The 16,274-nt window shown below is 55.4% G+C and overlaps 2 protein-coding genes across 4 annotated transcripts in view; one reads left to right on the top strand and one right to left on the bottom strand.

The window, feature by feature from the left end:
* Positions 1 to 1,295: 1,295 nt before the first annotated feature.
* BRF2 (BRF2 RNA polymerase III transcription initiation factor subunit) lies at positions 1,296 to 7,013 on the top strand. Its single transcript, XM_030817104.1, has 4 exons — positions 1,296 to 1,569; positions 2,541 to 2,600; positions 3,715 to 4,036; positions 5,683 to 7,013. The coding sequence occupies exons 1-4, from the start codon at positions 1,416 to 1,418 to the stop codon at positions 6,404 to 6,406; spliced, it is 1,260 nt and encodes a 419-aa protein (XP_030672964.1). The 5' UTR covers positions 1,296 to 1,415; the 3' UTR covers positions 6,407 to 7,013.
* ADGRA2 (adhesion G protein-coupled receptor A2) overlaps positions 6,917 to 16,274 on the bottom strand; it is a 46,256-nt gene continuing 36,898 nt past the window's right edge. The window contains exons 12-19 of one of the 3 annotated variants that reach the window (XM_030817101.1): positions 15,355 to 15,579; positions 14,983 to 15,199; positions 12,963 to 13,171; positions 11,799 to 11,926; positions 11,260 to 11,383; positions 10,617 to 10,762; positions 10,034 to 10,123; positions 6,917 to 9,808 (exon numbers count right to left, since the gene is read on the bottom strand). In XM_030817101.1, coding sequence (XP_030672961.1) covers positions 8,539 to 9,808; positions 10,034 to 10,123; positions 10,617 to 10,762; positions 11,260 to 11,383; positions 11,799 to 11,926; positions 12,963 to 13,171; positions 14,983 to 15,199; positions 15,355 to 15,579 — 2,409 coding nt within the window. In that variant the 3' untranslated portion in view covers positions 6,917 to 8,538. The remainder of the gene's footprint in view (positions 9,809 to 10,033; positions 10,124 to 10,616; positions 10,763 to 11,259; positions 11,384 to 11,798; positions 11,927 to 12,962; positions 13,172 to 14,982; positions 15,200 to 15,354; positions 15,580 to 16,274) is intronic. The other 2 variants (XM_030817103.1, XM_030817102.1) reach the window with 2 other exon arrangements.

Below are 16,274 nucleotides of genomic sequence, written 5' to 3'. Positions count from 1 at the left end.
GTGAGGGTGCGCATGTGCAAATGTGTCTTAATATTTAACTGTCAGCCAGAAATAAGCTCTCATCCTGTATCTCACGCTAGTGGGGAGGTCTAGAAAAGGGTGGGGGGTTTGAACTGCCGGATCCCACCCACAATTAATGTGCTGAAGCCCCCTTCTGTTATGATACTAAAGTAATTCAAATTGAAGAGAAAGGACCGTTGGGTATTATTGTGTCCCTTTGCCCTCCAATGTGATCAAGCCCCATGGGAATGGATGGGATGTCTCTGAAAAGGAGTAGTGATTCTCACACTCTGAGAAAGCAGTCTCTCAGGGAAGGGATGGTGTCTTTAGGTTTGGATATCACGTGTTAAAACTGGGTGTGGAAAAGAAGGGACTGACCCTTCTTAAAGGTATGTTTTGTTCTGTTTGAGATGGAGTCTCGCTCTGCCACCCAGGCTGGAGTGCAGTGGCGCGATCTCGGCTCACTGCAACCCGCGCCTCCTGGGTTCAAGCGATTCTCCTGCCTCAGCCTCCTGAGTAGCTGGGATTAGAGACGTGCACCACCACGCCCAGCTAATTTTTGTGTATTTTTAGTAGAGACGGGATTTCACCATCTTGCCCAGGCTGGTCTCAAACTCCCGAGCTCAGGTGATCCACCTGCCTCGGCCTCCCAAAGTGCTGGGATTACAGGCGTGAACCACCACGCCCGGTTAGCTCAAGGTTTTTTAAAAAACATCTGAATCTGCGTGCTTGCGCCGATCCAGGTTGCCAAAAGCTCCATCACTCCATATTCTTTCACTCCAAACTCCTTTAGCCATTCCTGCCTGGCCTCGAAAAGCATTTGGGTTTACCTCTCTGGATTTTATTTCAACTTCCTCATTTTACAGTTGAGAAAAACAGGAGGCAAAGAGAGGAAGGAACCTGCTTTAGGAAGCAGCTCTGGAAAGCAGAACACAGTTTCCTGCTCCCGCTCTCTCTCCACTACTCTCCCTTTAAAAAATATACTTTCTTCTATGGCCAAATTAAACATTCATTACCAACGTGCGATTCCCTTAGGACTTTAAAAGGAGGGTTGTTCAGGGGTGACAACAATCTCCTGTCTGTTATACGTGTCCATGTAGGCAAAAACTTTCCCAAATTCAACCCCAGTCTAGGTCCCAAAAACTAACTACAGAGAGAAGGGAAACCAGAGAGCTACAGTTCAGACCAGGAACCTCCTCTCCTAGCTCACGTTTCTACCCGAGCCCGCGGAGGAACAGACCGGAAATAGCGCGCAGCTTCCCCGCGGAGGGAACCGCCTATGCCGCTGCCGCACTGGCCGGAAGACGGGGGTGCAACCCTTTGAAGTGTCCCCTCCTACTTCTTGCTGCTTCACGGTTGCTGTTGCAGACCCAGGAGTCTCCGAAGGCTTCTGCGGCTTTGGGGCCGGTTGTGAGATGCCAGGCAGAGGCCGCTGCCCCGACTGCGGCTCCACGGAGCTGGTGGAAGACTCGCACTATTCGCAGAGCCAGCTGGTGTGCTCCGACTGCGGCTGCGTGGTCACCGAGGGGGTCCTTACCACTACCTTCAGCGACGAGGGCAATCTCCGAGGTACTTGTGGCCCAGGGGACAGCCTGGGGCGGTGGAGGGATTAACATCAGATTTCTTTTGTCTCCCCGCTCCCCCCATACTCCTAACTGAAACGCACACACTTAATTGGAGAGAAAATGACCTAAAGTGAGCGAGGGAGCTGAAGGAGATGGGGGCTGCCATTCATCTGTGTTTTCCCAGCACTTAGGATCGGGCATAGATGGTGCGTGTAATAAATATTGAATAAGTGAAACAGAAACAAAGTTCCACTTATCTTGCCATGTCTGGTCATTGTGGAAGGATTGCCGATATGATTATAGCAGGTATTATTACCCTGAAATAGTTTTAAGCACAAACTGGCAAAACATCACTTTTCTTTGCTTTCCAAGTTTCTGACCAATGCAGCCCTCAAAATCTGCAGCCACTGTCTGTGTGGGGTGGCTTACGCCTGTAATCCCAGCGCTTTGGGAGGCAGAGCCGAGAGGATTGCTTGAGCCCAGGATCTCGAGACCAGCCTTGGTAACGTAACGAGACGAGTGCCTAAAAAAATTTTTTAAATTAGCCAGGTATGGTGGCATACACCTGTAATCCCAGCTACCCAGGAGCCTGCTGAGGTAGGAGGATTGCTTGAGCCTGGGAGTTGAAGGCTGCCATGAGCTATGATCGCACCACTACACTTCGGCCTGGACTATAGAGGGAAACTCCTTAAACAAACAACAAAATCTGCTACTAGGGAAATTGCCCGTGTGGAATGTACTGGAAGGATGACTGGAAATTTGGAACACTTGGAGCTGCTTTAATGCAGTCCTAACCTTTCCCAGTCTCTGTGTATTCGGAACCGCTTGTAGACATAGAAAACCAGATGGGGCCTTTAACTGTGCAGCAGCAGATGCTCAATGATTTGAATTCTGCATTCTGGTTTTGTGTGGTGGGAGGGCAGGGGTCTGATGAATAAAGGCTAAGCACACTATTTGTTGTTTATTATCTTACAGAGGTAACATATTCCCGAAGCACAGGGGAAAACGAACAAGTTAGTCGCAGCCAGCAACGAGGTGAGAATTGACCTTTTACAACACAGTGGCTTTAAAGAAAACTATCCTAGGCCGGCTGCTGTGGCTCACGCCTGTAATCCCAGCACTTTGGGAGGCCGAGGCAGGTGGATCACCTGAGGTCAGGAGTTCAAGACCAGCCTGGCAAACATAGCGAAACCCCATCTCTACTAAAAATACAAAAATTAGCCGGGCATGGTGGCATGTACCTGTAGTCCCAGCTACTCGGCAGGCTGAGGCAGGAGAATCGCTTGAACCTGGGAGGTGGAGGTTGCAGTGAGCTGAGATCGCGCCACTGCACTCTAGCCTGGGTGACAGAGTGAGACTCCATCTCAAAAAAATAATAATTAAAAAAAGAAAATTATCCTGGTGGCCTAGCCCAGCTTTTCACTTTTCCTATTTTCAGCATTGCTGGTGTGAGGTAGAGTAGAAGAGAATGGTAATTAGGAATTTAAAATCGGGATGGTGGCTCACACCTGTAATCCTAGACTTTGGGAGGCCGAGACGGGCAGATCGCTTGAGGTCAGGAGTTCAAGACCAGCCTGGCCAACATGGTGAAACCCTGTCTCTACTAAAAATACAAAAATTAGCTGGGCCTGGTGGTGCATACCTGTAATCCCAGCTACTCGGGAGGCTGAGGCAGGAGAATCGGTTAAACCCAGAAGGAGGAGGTTTCAGTGAGCCAAGATGGCGCCACTGCACTCCAGCCTGGGCAACTGAGCCAGACTCTGTCTCAGAAAATAATAAAATAAAATAAATAAAATAAAATAAATAGGGATGGTTCTGAGAGAGGCAGCAATTCAGTATAAGGTTTGGGTTTGATCAGATGTATGTTTGAGGTAGCCTCTAAGAGCCTGGATAAAACTTTGGCTTGGCCCTGAATCAAACCAGCCTGCAAAAACTGGTGGGCTGAAATGTGACTTCTTTACACAAATGTTTTTGTGTCTTTAGGATGACTATACCAAGTGTCATTCCTGTCTATGCAGAAAGGTACATAATTTGTGCATCTGATATCTGAGGCAAGTTTAGCAGATCTAAGTAAGTCCTAGCAGAATTTTCTAGGAGTTGCACGATAGCTCCTTTGACCCCTCTAACTCTTGCTGTGGGTTTTTCCTAGGTCTCCGGCGAGTGAGAGACCTTTGTCGAGTTCTGCAGTTGCCACCACCATTTGAGGATACCGCGGTTGCCTACTACCAACAGGCATATCGGCACTCTGGCATCCGAGCGGCCAGGCTGCAAAAGAAGGAGGTGTTGGTTGGGTGCTGTGTCTTAATCACCTGCCGACAGCATAACTGGCCCCTAACAATGGGAGCCATCTGCACACTGTTGTATGCAGATTTGGATGTGTTTTCTAGCACTTACATGCAGATAGTGAAGCTCCTGGGACTGGATGTGCCATCTCTGTGCTTGGCAGAACTGGTGAAGACCTATTGCAGCAGGTACGTCCCTGGTGGGAGACAGTAGGATGGGATGGGATGGGTCCTTAGACCTGAATCCTTTGACCTTTGGCCATCTCTTTTTTTTTCTTGAAACGGACTCTCGCTCTTGTCATCCAGGCTGGAGTGCAGTGGCACCATCTCAGCTCACTGCAACCTCCACCTCCAAGGTTCAAGCTAATTCTCCTGCCTCAGCCTCCAGAGTAGCTGGGATTACAGGTGCCTGCCACCATGTCTGGCTAATTTTTTTGTTTTTCTTTGCATTTTTAGTAGAGACAGGGTTTCACCATGTTGACCAGGCTGATCTCGAACTCCTGACCTCAGGTGATCCGCCCACCTCGGCCTCCCAAAGTGCTGGGATTACAGGCGTGAGCCACCGCACCTGGCCTTGGCCATCTCTTTTTTTACCAAAGCCCATGTAAAAGGATGTGGGAGAAAGATCTTTAGTTTATACTTGTGCTAATAAGGTTAATATTGTTTTACATTTTTAGAATGCTATAATTTTCTGTTTTTTTGAGACCGAGTCTTGCTGTGTTGCCCAGGCTGGAAAGCAGTGGCATGATTTCGGCTCACTGCAACCTCCCCTTCCCGGGTTCAAGTGATTTTTGTGCCTCAGCCTCCCAAGTAGCTGGGACTACGGGTGCATGCCACCATGCCTGGCTAATTTTTTGTTTTTAGTAGAGATGGGGTTTCTCCATGTTGCCCAGGCTGGTCTTGAACTCCTGGACTCAAGCGTTCCACCCACCTCAGCCTCCCAAAGTGCTGGGATTACAAGTATGAGCCACTGCACCCCGCCAAAGAATGCTGTAATTTTCAAACCCCTTTGCCCTCACAGCAACCTAATGACGTGCGGAAAATAGGTCTGAGTCTTGGCACAGGGCTGCTGAGTTGCACCACTCATGTGCTCTGTGCATGGCAGTTCCTAGAGGTGAGCTGTGCCATGGGCTTTGTGGCTGAATGCCCAGCTCTGTCTCAGCAGGATCATCTGCAGAGGAAGCTGAAAGGATATTAGTTAATGACATAACTGGGCTTAGAAGCTAAGCCTTTTCTAGTTTTTTTAAAGACAGGGTCTCACTCTGTCACCCAGCCTGGAGTGCAGTGGCGCCATCATAGCTCACTGCAGCCTGGAACTCCTGGGCTCAAGCGATCTGCCCACCTGATCCTCTCAAAATGCAGGTATTAGAGGCGTGAGCACTGCATCTGGCTCTTTTCTCATTTGAAGTAGCTACGTTCTTTTCTTTTTTCTGATAAATAATATTGAAAGCAGAGGCTGTTGGTGTCTAATAGCCTTGTATTTGAAGCTTGGTTACTGCCTGGCTGGATGACTGTGGGAAAGTTTTTTAACTATACATGCACATAAGATGGTGCACATGCACGTACATTAAATGAGAACGTTGTAAAGCACTCAGAATAATGGCGACTGGGAGGCGCCCAATAAATGTTCGTGGTCTCCTGCATCCCTCCGCCTTCCCCTAACAAGCGGAAGATGCCCTATTTTCTCTCACTTACCTTTATTAACTTGCTGCCCAGTGAGCTTGAGTATTCCTGAGGGCAGAATAGCTTCCCCATCTTGAGTGGGCTGTCTTTCCTCACTGTGGGAGAGCAGCCCCCATATCATTAAGATCCAACCCTCATTTTGGTTGTTTCAGCTTCAAACTGTTCCAAGCTTCACCTTCTGTGCCAGCCAAATACGTGGAAGACAAAGAGAAGATGCTGTCTCGAACATTGCAGTTGGTGGAGCTGGCAAATGAGACGTGGCTGGTGACTGGGCGGCATCCCTTGCCCGTCATCACTGCTGCGACTTTCCTGGCTTGGCAGTCGCTGCAGCCTGCATATCGGCTTTCATGTTCCCTTGCCCGATTTTGTAAATTGGCAAATGTGGACCTGCCCTACCCCGCGTCCTCCCGCCTGCAGGAGCTGCTGGCTGTGCTGCTGCGGATGGCTGAGCAGCTGGCCTGGTTACGAGTTCTGAGACTTGACAAACGGTCTGTGGTGAAGCACATCGGTGACCTTCTCCAGCACCGCCAGTCACTGGTCCGCTCGGCCTTTCGGGATGGGACAGCAGAAGTGGAGACCCGAGAGAAGGAGCCACCGGGGTGGGGACAGGGGCAGGGAGAAGGGGAGGTGGGAAATAATTCCTTAGGTTTGCCCCAGGGGAAGCGACCGGCCAGTCCTGCCCTTCTCCTGCCACCCTGCATGTTGAAGTCCCCAAAGCGGATCTGCCCTGCACCCCCTGTCTCCACTGTCACTGGAGATGAGAACATTTCTGATAGTGAAATAGAACAGTATTTGCGTACCCCTCAGGAAGTTAGGGACTTTCAGAGAGCCCAGGCTGCTAGACAGGCTGCCACAAGTGTCCCTAACCCTCCCTGATGGATATCCATTGGGAGCACTTCATCCTGTTCTGACAGCTTGATAACAGTCCTGTCATAACCAAGGACGGAAGTGTACACGAGTCTGTAGGCATTGCCTTTCTTGTTTGAAGGAACCAAGAGGGGCTCTGCCATTAGTTGGACCCCGGGTCCTGGAGTAAAGTCCGGAGTGCAGGGATGACTATAGGTAGGAGAGATTCCCATCCCTTGGTGTGGGAGAGCAAGTTGCCTATGGCCATGTTCTGTGAGATGGCTTTCCTCATGGATGGGAAAATGTCAGGCTCTTTGCTGCTGGTTTGAATTGGACACACTGCTGCGGCTCCTCCTGCAGGCCTGAGGGGGCTTCCCTCTGCTTGTGGGGCGGTTGGCATTCCCAGCAGTATCAACCCTCAGAGGAGCGGGAACTGGGGAATTCCTGGCCCTACGTGCATTCACAGGCATTGGTGGGTTTGTGTGTATGGTATCATGAGATCCTCTACCTCATAACAAAAGGACAGTGGGTAGACTAAGGCAGTAGCTCAAAGGGCTTTGCAGAATTTTAATATATTAAAACAAGAGGCATCTGCTAGAAAACATTCTATTGTATAAAACCCGAGTTCTTAAAAACATGTTTTCTTTGGCACTTTCATTCCCTCCCTCCCCTTTCCCCAGCATATTGCAAAAAGCTCTCCAGTGCTAAGGCGTTGGCAGGGTGTGTAAACAGCAGCCAGCATATGTGGAAGAATAATACAAAGCATTTTTTTTTTCTTCTAATATGTCTGTGCAGCAAGCATAAATAACAGGACCCATTCCAAGGAGTGTGTGTGGGTTTTCCCCCTCCCCTGTGTCCTCTGTCACCTTGGTGATGAGGCCAGGGTGATGTGAAGATTGGGAGGGAACCCTAGGTCAGACCTTGGTTTCTTGTTGCTCTTCCCAAGACCCAGGGTTCCCTCTGTTTCCATTTGGTCCTGTAGTGAAATGCTGGTGGTTGGTTTTAGGTTGGGGAAAAGATGGGTGCTGGTGTTTAAAAGGAGTAAAGGCATAGGCCCCTCATGATCTGCAGGGACCCCAGCCACTGCCTCTGGGCTTGGCTTGAGCTCCTGGGAGTCGGAAAGCTGGTTTGACATTTTGTAGGTTTCTCTCTACTGTGGAGCTGGAGATCAAATGATTGGGATGGTTCTTCCTCTGGCCTCATGGAGGCAAGGAAGTGCTCTTCCTCAGTCCCTTGGTGTTGTCAGGCTGAGACTAGGGAGATGGGTCTTGTAACTGAAAAGTAACTGCTTCTCCAAACACCACCTGCAGCTTTCTGGAGCGCCATTGTTTACAGGACTAGCTTTAGGGTATGACTAGATTCTGCCCTAGTTCCACCTGCCGGCTCCCTCTACTCCCCTCAGTTCACCCACAGGCACCTGGCAGTCAGCTGTTGAGGTGCAGGGCCTCGGCTTTGTCCCGGTGTGCCACCTCTGAACCCTGCTGTCTGGTTTAAGTACCACTCCTGTGGGAATGGTGGCATTGTTCCTAGTTGTGCCCGGTTCCCACTCCCCTCCCCCAGGACTGGTTGATGTCTAGAGCTGCCTGTCACGTGGCCCCGCCCTCCCCTCTTGCATAGTGGATCTGAAAAGCAGCACCTTGTGACTTAACATCACTTGTTTCATGTGCTGGGCTGGCTCTCGTGCCAGCCAAACCCGGGAGGAAAAGGGACCCAGGATCTAGGCAGGGGCTGAGCTGAAATCAGTAGAGGGCAGGGAGGAGAGAACACAGTTCCCACGCTCCCATCTCTGCTTTGCTGGTGAGGCTGATGGCCCCCGGTGAGGCCGCATGGACAGTAGGCGGGGTGGGAGTACTTGGGGAGGGTCCACCTGGGATGTGCTGTGCCCTTTCACACAGACGGAGGCCTTCCCCGTTCCTGGGAGGGCACCGACAGTCAGACTGCCCCGGGCTGGACGGAAATGTATTATGCGTGTTTCTGGGATTGTCTGTCGCTACCCCAGAGGGATGCCCTCTAGGCAAGTGGGGAACATCTGCCTGTGAGCTTCCTCCAGCCATCGGCTCCTCCGCCTCCAACCTGCTGACTACGGAGACGCCTTGGAGGGCCCCGAGGAGCGGGGGAACGAGCCGCGTGGCCAGCCCGTCTACCGCGTCGCCCGCCCCACCCTAGACGGTGGTTTCGCTCTTCCAGAGTCCGGTCTTCATGCACCCGCCGCTGGCTACCTCCGCGCCCATCACGGTGACGTCGTCGTACTTGCCCCCCTTGGGGGCGCCGTTTAGGCTGGCGGCGTTGAGCGGGTACGAGCAGCGATGGCTCTCCTTCTCCAGCGCGCCGCCTCCCTTGAGACTGTCGCGGCTGGCGCTGCGGCGCTGGCTTGCCCGGCCCGCCTCAGAAAGCGGCGCGGCGCTGGTGTCGCTGCCCTCCGACGGCGTGAGCATGGGCTCGCCTTCCAGCTGCAGGCCGGCGCCCGGGCTGTTGCGGCTGCTGCCCAGGTAGCTGTCGGTGGGGCTGTTGTGCAGACTGCCGCTCTCGCTGGACAGCAGCTCGGGCGCCCCCGCCGCGCCCCCGCGCAGGGCCTTCAGCCGGTTCTTGCCGCCGGCCTCCCCCGCGCGGTGTCCCTTGGCCCGGCTTTTGTGCGCCCGACGCCCGTGGTGCACGTTGTTGGGGTGGCGGTGGGCGAAGTTTCCCCGGGTGCCCGCAGGCTCCGGCTCTCCTTCCCCGCGGGCCGCCGCCCCGGCCTCGCACACCTGACTCTGGGCCAGCTGCAGGTTGGTGAGCTTGCAGGGGCCCAGAGCCAGCGGGTGGCCGCTGCTGCCGCTTGGGGAGGACTTGAAGGAGGGGGGCCCCTCCCCGAACACCGGGGAACCGTCCTCTGCGGCGGCGGGCAGGGCCCGGGGTGGGGCTTGGGGGGCCGAGGGAGAGGCAGGGGGGCAGCAGGCGCGCCACGAGGCTCTCACGTCCCTCCGCCTGGCACAGTGGTGAGTGAAGACGAAGAGGCCCAGGGCGGAGGCTGCCACCCCGTACAAGCAGCTGCACACCACCCGGGGCAGCCAGCGCTGGGACACTGCCAGAGCCCCGCAGGCCCACATGGCCAAGTACAGGAAGTGCGTGGTCACCAGCGCCCCTAGCTGGACTCCCGGAGAATAGAGGCTGTCACCATCCTCCGGGGGCCCGGGCGTCCCCACCCGCGCGCTCCCAGTAGCAAGAAGGGAACCTGAGTCACTCAGGAGGGGGCCGCTGCCCCTGAGCCTGGTAGAACCCCTCAGCTCCTCCCCTGCCTCCAAGGAGGCCCTGCTGTTGCCCGCCTTGGGGTTCTGTGCCAGAGGACCCCGTAAGCGCAGCCCGGCGCACAGGAAATAGATCCAGGTGATGAGCAGAATCAAAGCCACCGGGATGTAGAAGGCGCCAAGGCTTGGACGCCACACCAGCCAGCAGCTGCAGGAGACACAGAAGCAATGATGAGGACAGGGGGCATGGCTGGGGGCCGGGGTGGTTGGGGAGACAGGATATGGCGAGTGCGGAGACAAGGACGGCTTGGTCAGCATGCGTGGGCTTGGGTTGGGTTATGGCTGGGTGGACCTGGCAGATGGCCCTGCCAGTGGAGTGGAAGGCATCTGGTGTTAGGTAGGTGGGCTTGGGGCGGGAGGGAGGGGTGCTCACTAGGGGCTGTGGTCCCGGTAGTTGTGGATGTTGACTGCAGCCGTGATGCCACAGATAATGAGTGGAATCCCTCCAGCGATCAAATAGAACCTGGAGGGAATGAGGGATTGGGGGTCCCAGAGATGGGGAAAGGGAAGGGAAGAACTGGGTGCTCAGAGCCCTTTGCTTGGTGTCTCTGTCCCATCCTCTTTCTCCTTTAAATTATCAGAATTTTTTGCCAGAGATGCAAGGTCCCTGCAGGGACTACTTGGACTTGGCCATGACTGTTCTAAGGGGCAGAGGCCAGAATTGCTCTCTCACCCTAAACAGTGCAGAAGTCAGGGGTGCCACTCAGGTTCCCAGGATCCTTGCCATGACATTTGGAGTCATCTCCTTCCCTGGCTTTGTCATGCCCCAGAAGCCCACAGGATGTCCCCCACTGCATGGTCTTGTGTGATCTGCTGAGTCTAGGGCCTAGCCTCTCCTGTCTTTGGAGAGTGATCTCCCAGGGACCTTAAACTCACCCTTCACCCACCCTGGGAGGTTTCCTGCGCCTGCCTCGGAGTCCCTCCCCAATTGCAAAGCTGGAATTGAAAGTATGTACCGGAGCATAGGACTGGGAGCGGGCAGGGCAGCGTCCCCTTCTTGTGGAGGGGGTGCCCTCCAGGTGAGCTCCTTGTGGAGCACTCGTGCCTTCACGCCCATCCAGAGCAGCGTGGATAGGGAGGAGTAGTGCAGGGTGATGCCCACCTGCGGGGTCAAGGCATGGAGGCTGGGGATATGGGGGCTACCACTGGACCTCCCAGAGCCTCAGCCCTGCTGATGTCCTCCCAGGCTTCCAGCCTCCGGCCCCCAGCTTTTTTACTTTACCCAGCCCACTCCCCATACACTCGCCAAGCTTCCATCCCTGCTGCCACCCTCTGCCTCCACCCCAGTGTTCTCTCCCACTGCAGGGCTTCCCATGACCCTGATATGGCTATCCAGCTGATCCCCCACCTCCCCACCACTGCAGGTCTCCATTTCCACTTTGAAGCCCATCTCCCATTCTCTCTGATCTGGTTCTTACCACCCCCTACTCTCACTCTCAACGACCCACCATCCCTGCCTTCCAAGGCTGCCACAGAGGAAGCCATGGAGCCGTGGAATATGAGCACCAGCCTTTTTCTTCCAGTGTATCTCCCCACTCTATGCCTAGGTGCCAGAACTCATCTCAGAGCACCACCCCCAAAGCCCCTTCTCCTGCTTACCGCCTGGCAGACCATCTGGTAGTTGGTGAGTGTGATGCCCCCCGCAAAGACAGCAGAGGTCATGGCCATGTGGAAGCACAAGTTCAGCAGCATGTGCCAGCCCTTCCGGGACACACGGATGGAGCTGCCCGGAAACAGTCTCTAATTAATGGCCGTCCAACCCAAGGTCAGGCCCATGGGGTCTCAAGGCCACTGGGAGAGCCACAGGGGGCAGGCACATATCTGCGTGTGTGAATGGGTGGGAATGTGACAGAGGCCATAGGGTAGGGCGTCCTTAACCCCTCAAAGTGATTCCAACCCCAATGGGTGAGAGGCTGAGAAAGTCATGTGGACCCACCTGGGGAAAAAACCCCTGCCAAGTCCTCAATGAGTCCACCCTGCACCCACGCTGGGAGGTTTCCTACACCTGTCTCGGAGTCCCTCACCCATTGCAAAGCTGGAATTGAAAGTATGTACCAGAGCATAGGACGGGGAGCGGACAGGGTGGGGGACCCTTCCGTGCCTGCCCACCATGCCCTACCTCCTGCAGGAGCACCCACCTGTGGTTGAGGATGTAGGTGATGATGGTGGCGAAGAGGCAGAGCAGCAGCAAGGCCGTGCAGGGGTACACCACGGGGTGCAGCCCTGCCCCGGCGCCCCCCACCTCCCTGGGAAAGGCGCTCAGCTCCTGGGAGAGGGCGGGAAGGAGGACGTGAGGAATATGGACACCTTGCCAGGCCCCCATGCCAACTTTCCTCTTCCCAGGCCCCGTCAGCCTTGGTCCTGCACTTTGGTGCTTAGTTCATCTGGGCAGGGAGGAAAGCTTCAGGCTGGACAGCTTAGGAAGCCAGCCCTATGGAGCCAGCTACTGCGGCCCCTTCCCTGCCTCTGGTCCTGCTTTGCTGGGGACTCTTCACGCCCCCAGCCTGAAAGACCAGAGATGAGGAGAAAGGGAGCAGGTGCTGCCTGTGACCAGCAGCAGGACTGCAGGACTGGAGAGTGGCAGTACCACGTGCCACGAGGGATGGGGTGACCAGGAAGGAGAAGGGTTCCCAGATTATTTTTTTCTTCTTTGTAAGAAGTCTCGGCTGGGCACAGTGACTCATGCCTGTAATCCCAGCACTTTGGGAAGCTGAGGCGGGTGGATCATTTGAGGTCAGGAGTTTGAGACCAGCCTGGCCAACATGGCAAAACCCTGTCTCTACTAAAAATACAAAAAATTAGCCAGGCATGGTGGCACACGCCTGTAATCCCAGCTACTTGGAAGGCTGACTCAGGAGAATTGCTTGGACCCAGGAGGCGGAGGTTGCAGTGAGCCGAGATCGTGCCACTGCACTCCAGCCTGGCGACAAAGCCAGACTCCGTCTCAAAAAAAAAAAAAAAAAAAAAAAAAAAAAAAAAAAAAAAAAAAAATCTGGTCTCAGAAAGTGCGGGATGTGAAGGCCAGGCTAGGGAGTTCCAGATCCATTAGGAGTTCCAGATCCATCAGATCCAACTATCTGGATATAAGCATGGAGGCCAGACCTCCCTGTCTCCTGATAGATGGAGAGGTGGGAGAGGCCAAAGGGCCATTTCCCCACATCCCACCACTCATGGGGCCCAGTAGGGCTGCTGTCCTTTCTGTATTTCTCCATGGTCCCAAGTGGTCAGAGTACACCCACCCCCATTTTCCACCCAGCCCATGTCCCTGCCCCCACCTACTTGTCACCCCACCGCACACCCACCATGAGTACGGCCACATTGCCCAAGTGCTGGCAGTGCAGGGCGCTGACATTGGGCTGGCTGGAGCGGAGCTGGCAGCCCTCCGAGGTCCAGCCCCCGGCCTCCCCGGGCCCCTCCTGGCTCCACCAAGCGGCCACAGGTTCGGCTCCCTCAGCCCAGTGCCGCAGCGAAACGGCCACTGGCTCTGTTAGGTTTCCCACGCCACAGCCACCTACAGGGGGAGAAGGACGTCCACACAGACACACACAGGGTGTCAGGGAGGTGGGCTCAGCTGGGACTCAGCAGCAGCAGCAGTGACAGGGTGTGTACTAGGCACCTGCCGGGCAGGGCACAGTGCTGGGCTGGGGGCATGTGATGAGATGCCAAGGACAGCCTCAGTCTAACGGGGGACCCTGGAGGGGGTGGGTGCGGATGATGGTGGAAAATGTGAGCCCTCTGTGGTGGCCCGCCCTGAGTGCTGGATGAGCAGTGATGTCATGCTCCATGGTGAGGACTCAGGCTGGGGGCGCTCAGGGACAAGAACACAGAAATGCAGATGGAGGGAACAGAAGCCAGGTGAAGGGAGGAGGGAGGCGGGCGGGATGGAGGGAGGACTAGGAGGAGGCGTTCCCAGTGGGAGAGGGGCTCCCGGAGCAGGCCCTGGTCTCCACAGACCCCTCACCCACCCGCCTCAACCCACACACTCCCACAGCCCATGCGGCTGCGGACACAGGGCTCTCACCTTCCTCAGGCCACCTTACTTGTCCTTTAAGTCTTAGTGGTTTTCGGGAAAGGCCTCCCTGGCCTCCAACTAGGTTGGGTGGTCCCTCATCCCTGTGCCCTCCAAAACACTTCACTGCTGCTCACTTACAACGAGCTGCTCACTCACTGCTGCTTACTTACAACGAGCTGCACTTACAATGACTTGTCCACTGCCTGTCCTCTCTGCTGAAGGGTGTGTTCCTCAAGGACAAAGCCGTAACTGTCTGTGCACAAGTGTGTCCCAGCTCAGGCACAGTCTGGCACATACCAGATACTCAGTGAGTGTCCCCGGCCAGAACGCAAGACCTGACAGCAAGAGTCTGTGCTAGGAACAGGATGGAACCCACGGTGGGGTGGCAGCGCCTTCTGGCTGGGCAAAGGGGGTACAGCGGCATCGCTAGGACCCTAGAGGGCTCATGGAGGGAGGCAGATGTCCTGATGGTGGGAAACAACCCAAGATTTTGAAGGGGCTCTCTGATGTGCAAAGTGCAGTTTGCATAAGGTGAATCTGGTGAGGGCATGAGGGATGGACTGAAGGTGGAGGTGTGGGGGCCAGAGATGGGCTGGTGCCAGCGTGGATGGTGGGAGCAACAGTGGAATCACCGGCAGAAAGAAGGCAGGTGTGGGGGTTGCTGGTCCCGGGGGAGAGATGGAATGATAAGAGGGGGACTGCAGGTGATCCATCTGCTTTCTGGGTGCCAGGCCCCCAGCTGGGTGGCGAGTCAGACACTCGGTGTCTCCCACCCCCCACACCTCTGCTCATGTTGTTATTCCTCTGCCCTGGTCTCCGCCCTTCCTTGGTGTCTCTGAAACTCCTGATCATCCCTCAAGGCCCATCTGTGTCAGTCCCACCTCCGCCACGACAGCTGGAGCCCTGTTGCCTTTTCAGAATGCTTCTCACCTGGGCTGCCTGTGCAGCAGCTTCCTGGAACCTCTCCTATGGCTGCCGTGGGAGGTTACTTCGCCCTCTACTGCTTAGGTAGCCTCTGGGAGCAGGGACCATGGCCTAGATGTTTTTATTCCTTCCAGCACCAGTGACAGTGCTGTTTCTAGCAGGCACCCGTTCAGCATTACTTGTCTGCATTGGGCCCGTGGGGTGTGTGTGTGTGTGTGTGTGTATCTCTGCCCTCTGCCCTGTTGGGAAAAGGTGAGAGACCCAACATCCTGTGTCGGTTCCACTAGGGCACTGGGGGGCTGTGGGCTAGGGAAGGGCAGGATAAAGGGGAACAGGGCGGACACACGAGAGGCACCCCGGGCAGGGCGGGGAGTTCAGCCCCTTACTGGTTCCTGCGAAGATGACGGGGGTGGCCACGCCACGCCTCTTGCCAGGCCCAGCAGCTCCGGGGCGGGAGGTGTTGCTGTGGCTGCGGAAGAGGCGGCCATTTCGGAAGACGAGCAGTTGCAGGGTGCAGTCTGGGGGCACCGGGGGAGCCAGGGCAGCCGGAAGGGATGAGAACAGACTCGGGGGCAGCTGGATGGAGGCCAGGGCCACGCTGTTCTGGGGGGACATAGGAGCTCCTCAGAGACACCAGGACCCCCTAGAGCACTGATGTCTTGCAGCCCCCTCCTCCCACCTCCTCTCACTGCCCCCACCAGGCACCTGCATCTGAGTGCCTCCCTTCTCCCACCCCCTCCCCCTCCCCCAGTGCCCACCTTGATGTGGAAGGACGACAGAGAAACATTGGGCTTCCCGGTGGTGCAGCGGAAGCGGAGCTGCTGGTCAGCTGGGGGCTCAGGTTCAGGTGGGGGGTTCTGGCCAGGGCTTCCTAGCCGTGCTCCCGGCACCCCTCCCTCCCTCCTCTGGAAGGCTGTGCAGGTCAGGCCCACGTAGCTGTGCGGCTTGATGAGGTAGGCCTCCAATGCCACGTTCCTCGCGTTCTGGGGACAGGGACCTTGTCATCCCACCATTTGAGATGGTGGCCTTCTGCTTGGGACTGCACATCTCTCTCAATGGGTCTGCTCAGGCTGTAGTCCTGCCCTTCAATCCTCAGTTTTTTCAAAGCCACCTCTTTTTTCTTTTTAGAGGAACAGGTTCTTGCTATGTCACCCAGGCTGGAGTGCAGTGTCACAATCAGCTCACTGCAGCCTACAAATCCTGGGCTCAAGTGATCCTCCCACCTCAGCCTCCTGAGTATCTGGGGCTACAGGCATGCTACCATGCCCATATAATTAAAAACATTTTTTTTTTTTTTTTAGAGATGGGGTTTCACCATGTTGCCCAGGCTAGTCTCAAATTCCAGGCCTCAAGTGATCCTCCCACCTTGGCCTCCCGAGTAGCTGGGACCACAGGCGCATGCCAACACTCCTGGGTAACTTTTGTATTTTTTGTAGAGACCAGGTCTCTCTTTGTTGCCCAGGCTGGTCTCCAACTCCTGGCCTCAGGAGATTCTCCTGTCTCGGCCTCCCAAAGTGCTGGGATTACAGGTGGAGCCACTGCGCCCGGCCTCTTGCTCACCTCTTAGGTATGCCAGTTCTGTTGCCTGACTCAGCTGTAGAGCAGGCTCCATGTCTCGCCCCTTTGCATCGCCCCAAGGGCCTACCTAGCACAGTATCTTGCACATACACGATGCTGT

The sequence above is a fragment of the Nomascus leucogenys genome, chromosome 8 (genome assembly GCF_006542625.1).
Source record: "Nomascus leucogenys isolate Asia chromosome 8, Asia_NLE_v1, whole genome shotgun sequence".
Classification (NCBI taxonomy): Eukaryota; Metazoa; Chordata; class Mammalia; order Primates; family Hylobatidae; genus Nomascus; species Nomascus leucogenys.
Note: the sequence above shows the minus strand (reverse complement) of the source record. Positions and strands in the feature narration are given on the sequence as shown.

Bases quoted from the DNA above. Each gene is read 5' to 3' on its own strand.
- BRF2 (XM_030817104.1), top strand. From the start codon at position 1,416: ATGCCAGGCAGAGGCCGCTGCCCCGACTGCGGCTCCACGGAGCTGGTG. The intron at 1,570-2,540 runs GTACTTGTGGCC...ATTATCTTACAG, and splicing joins CGACGAGGGCAATCTCCGAG to AGGTAACATATTCCCGAAGC. The intron at 2,601-3,714 runs GTGAGAATTGAC...GGTTTTTCCTAG, and splicing joins TAGTCGCAGCCAGCAACGAG to GTCTCCGGCGAGTGAGAGAC.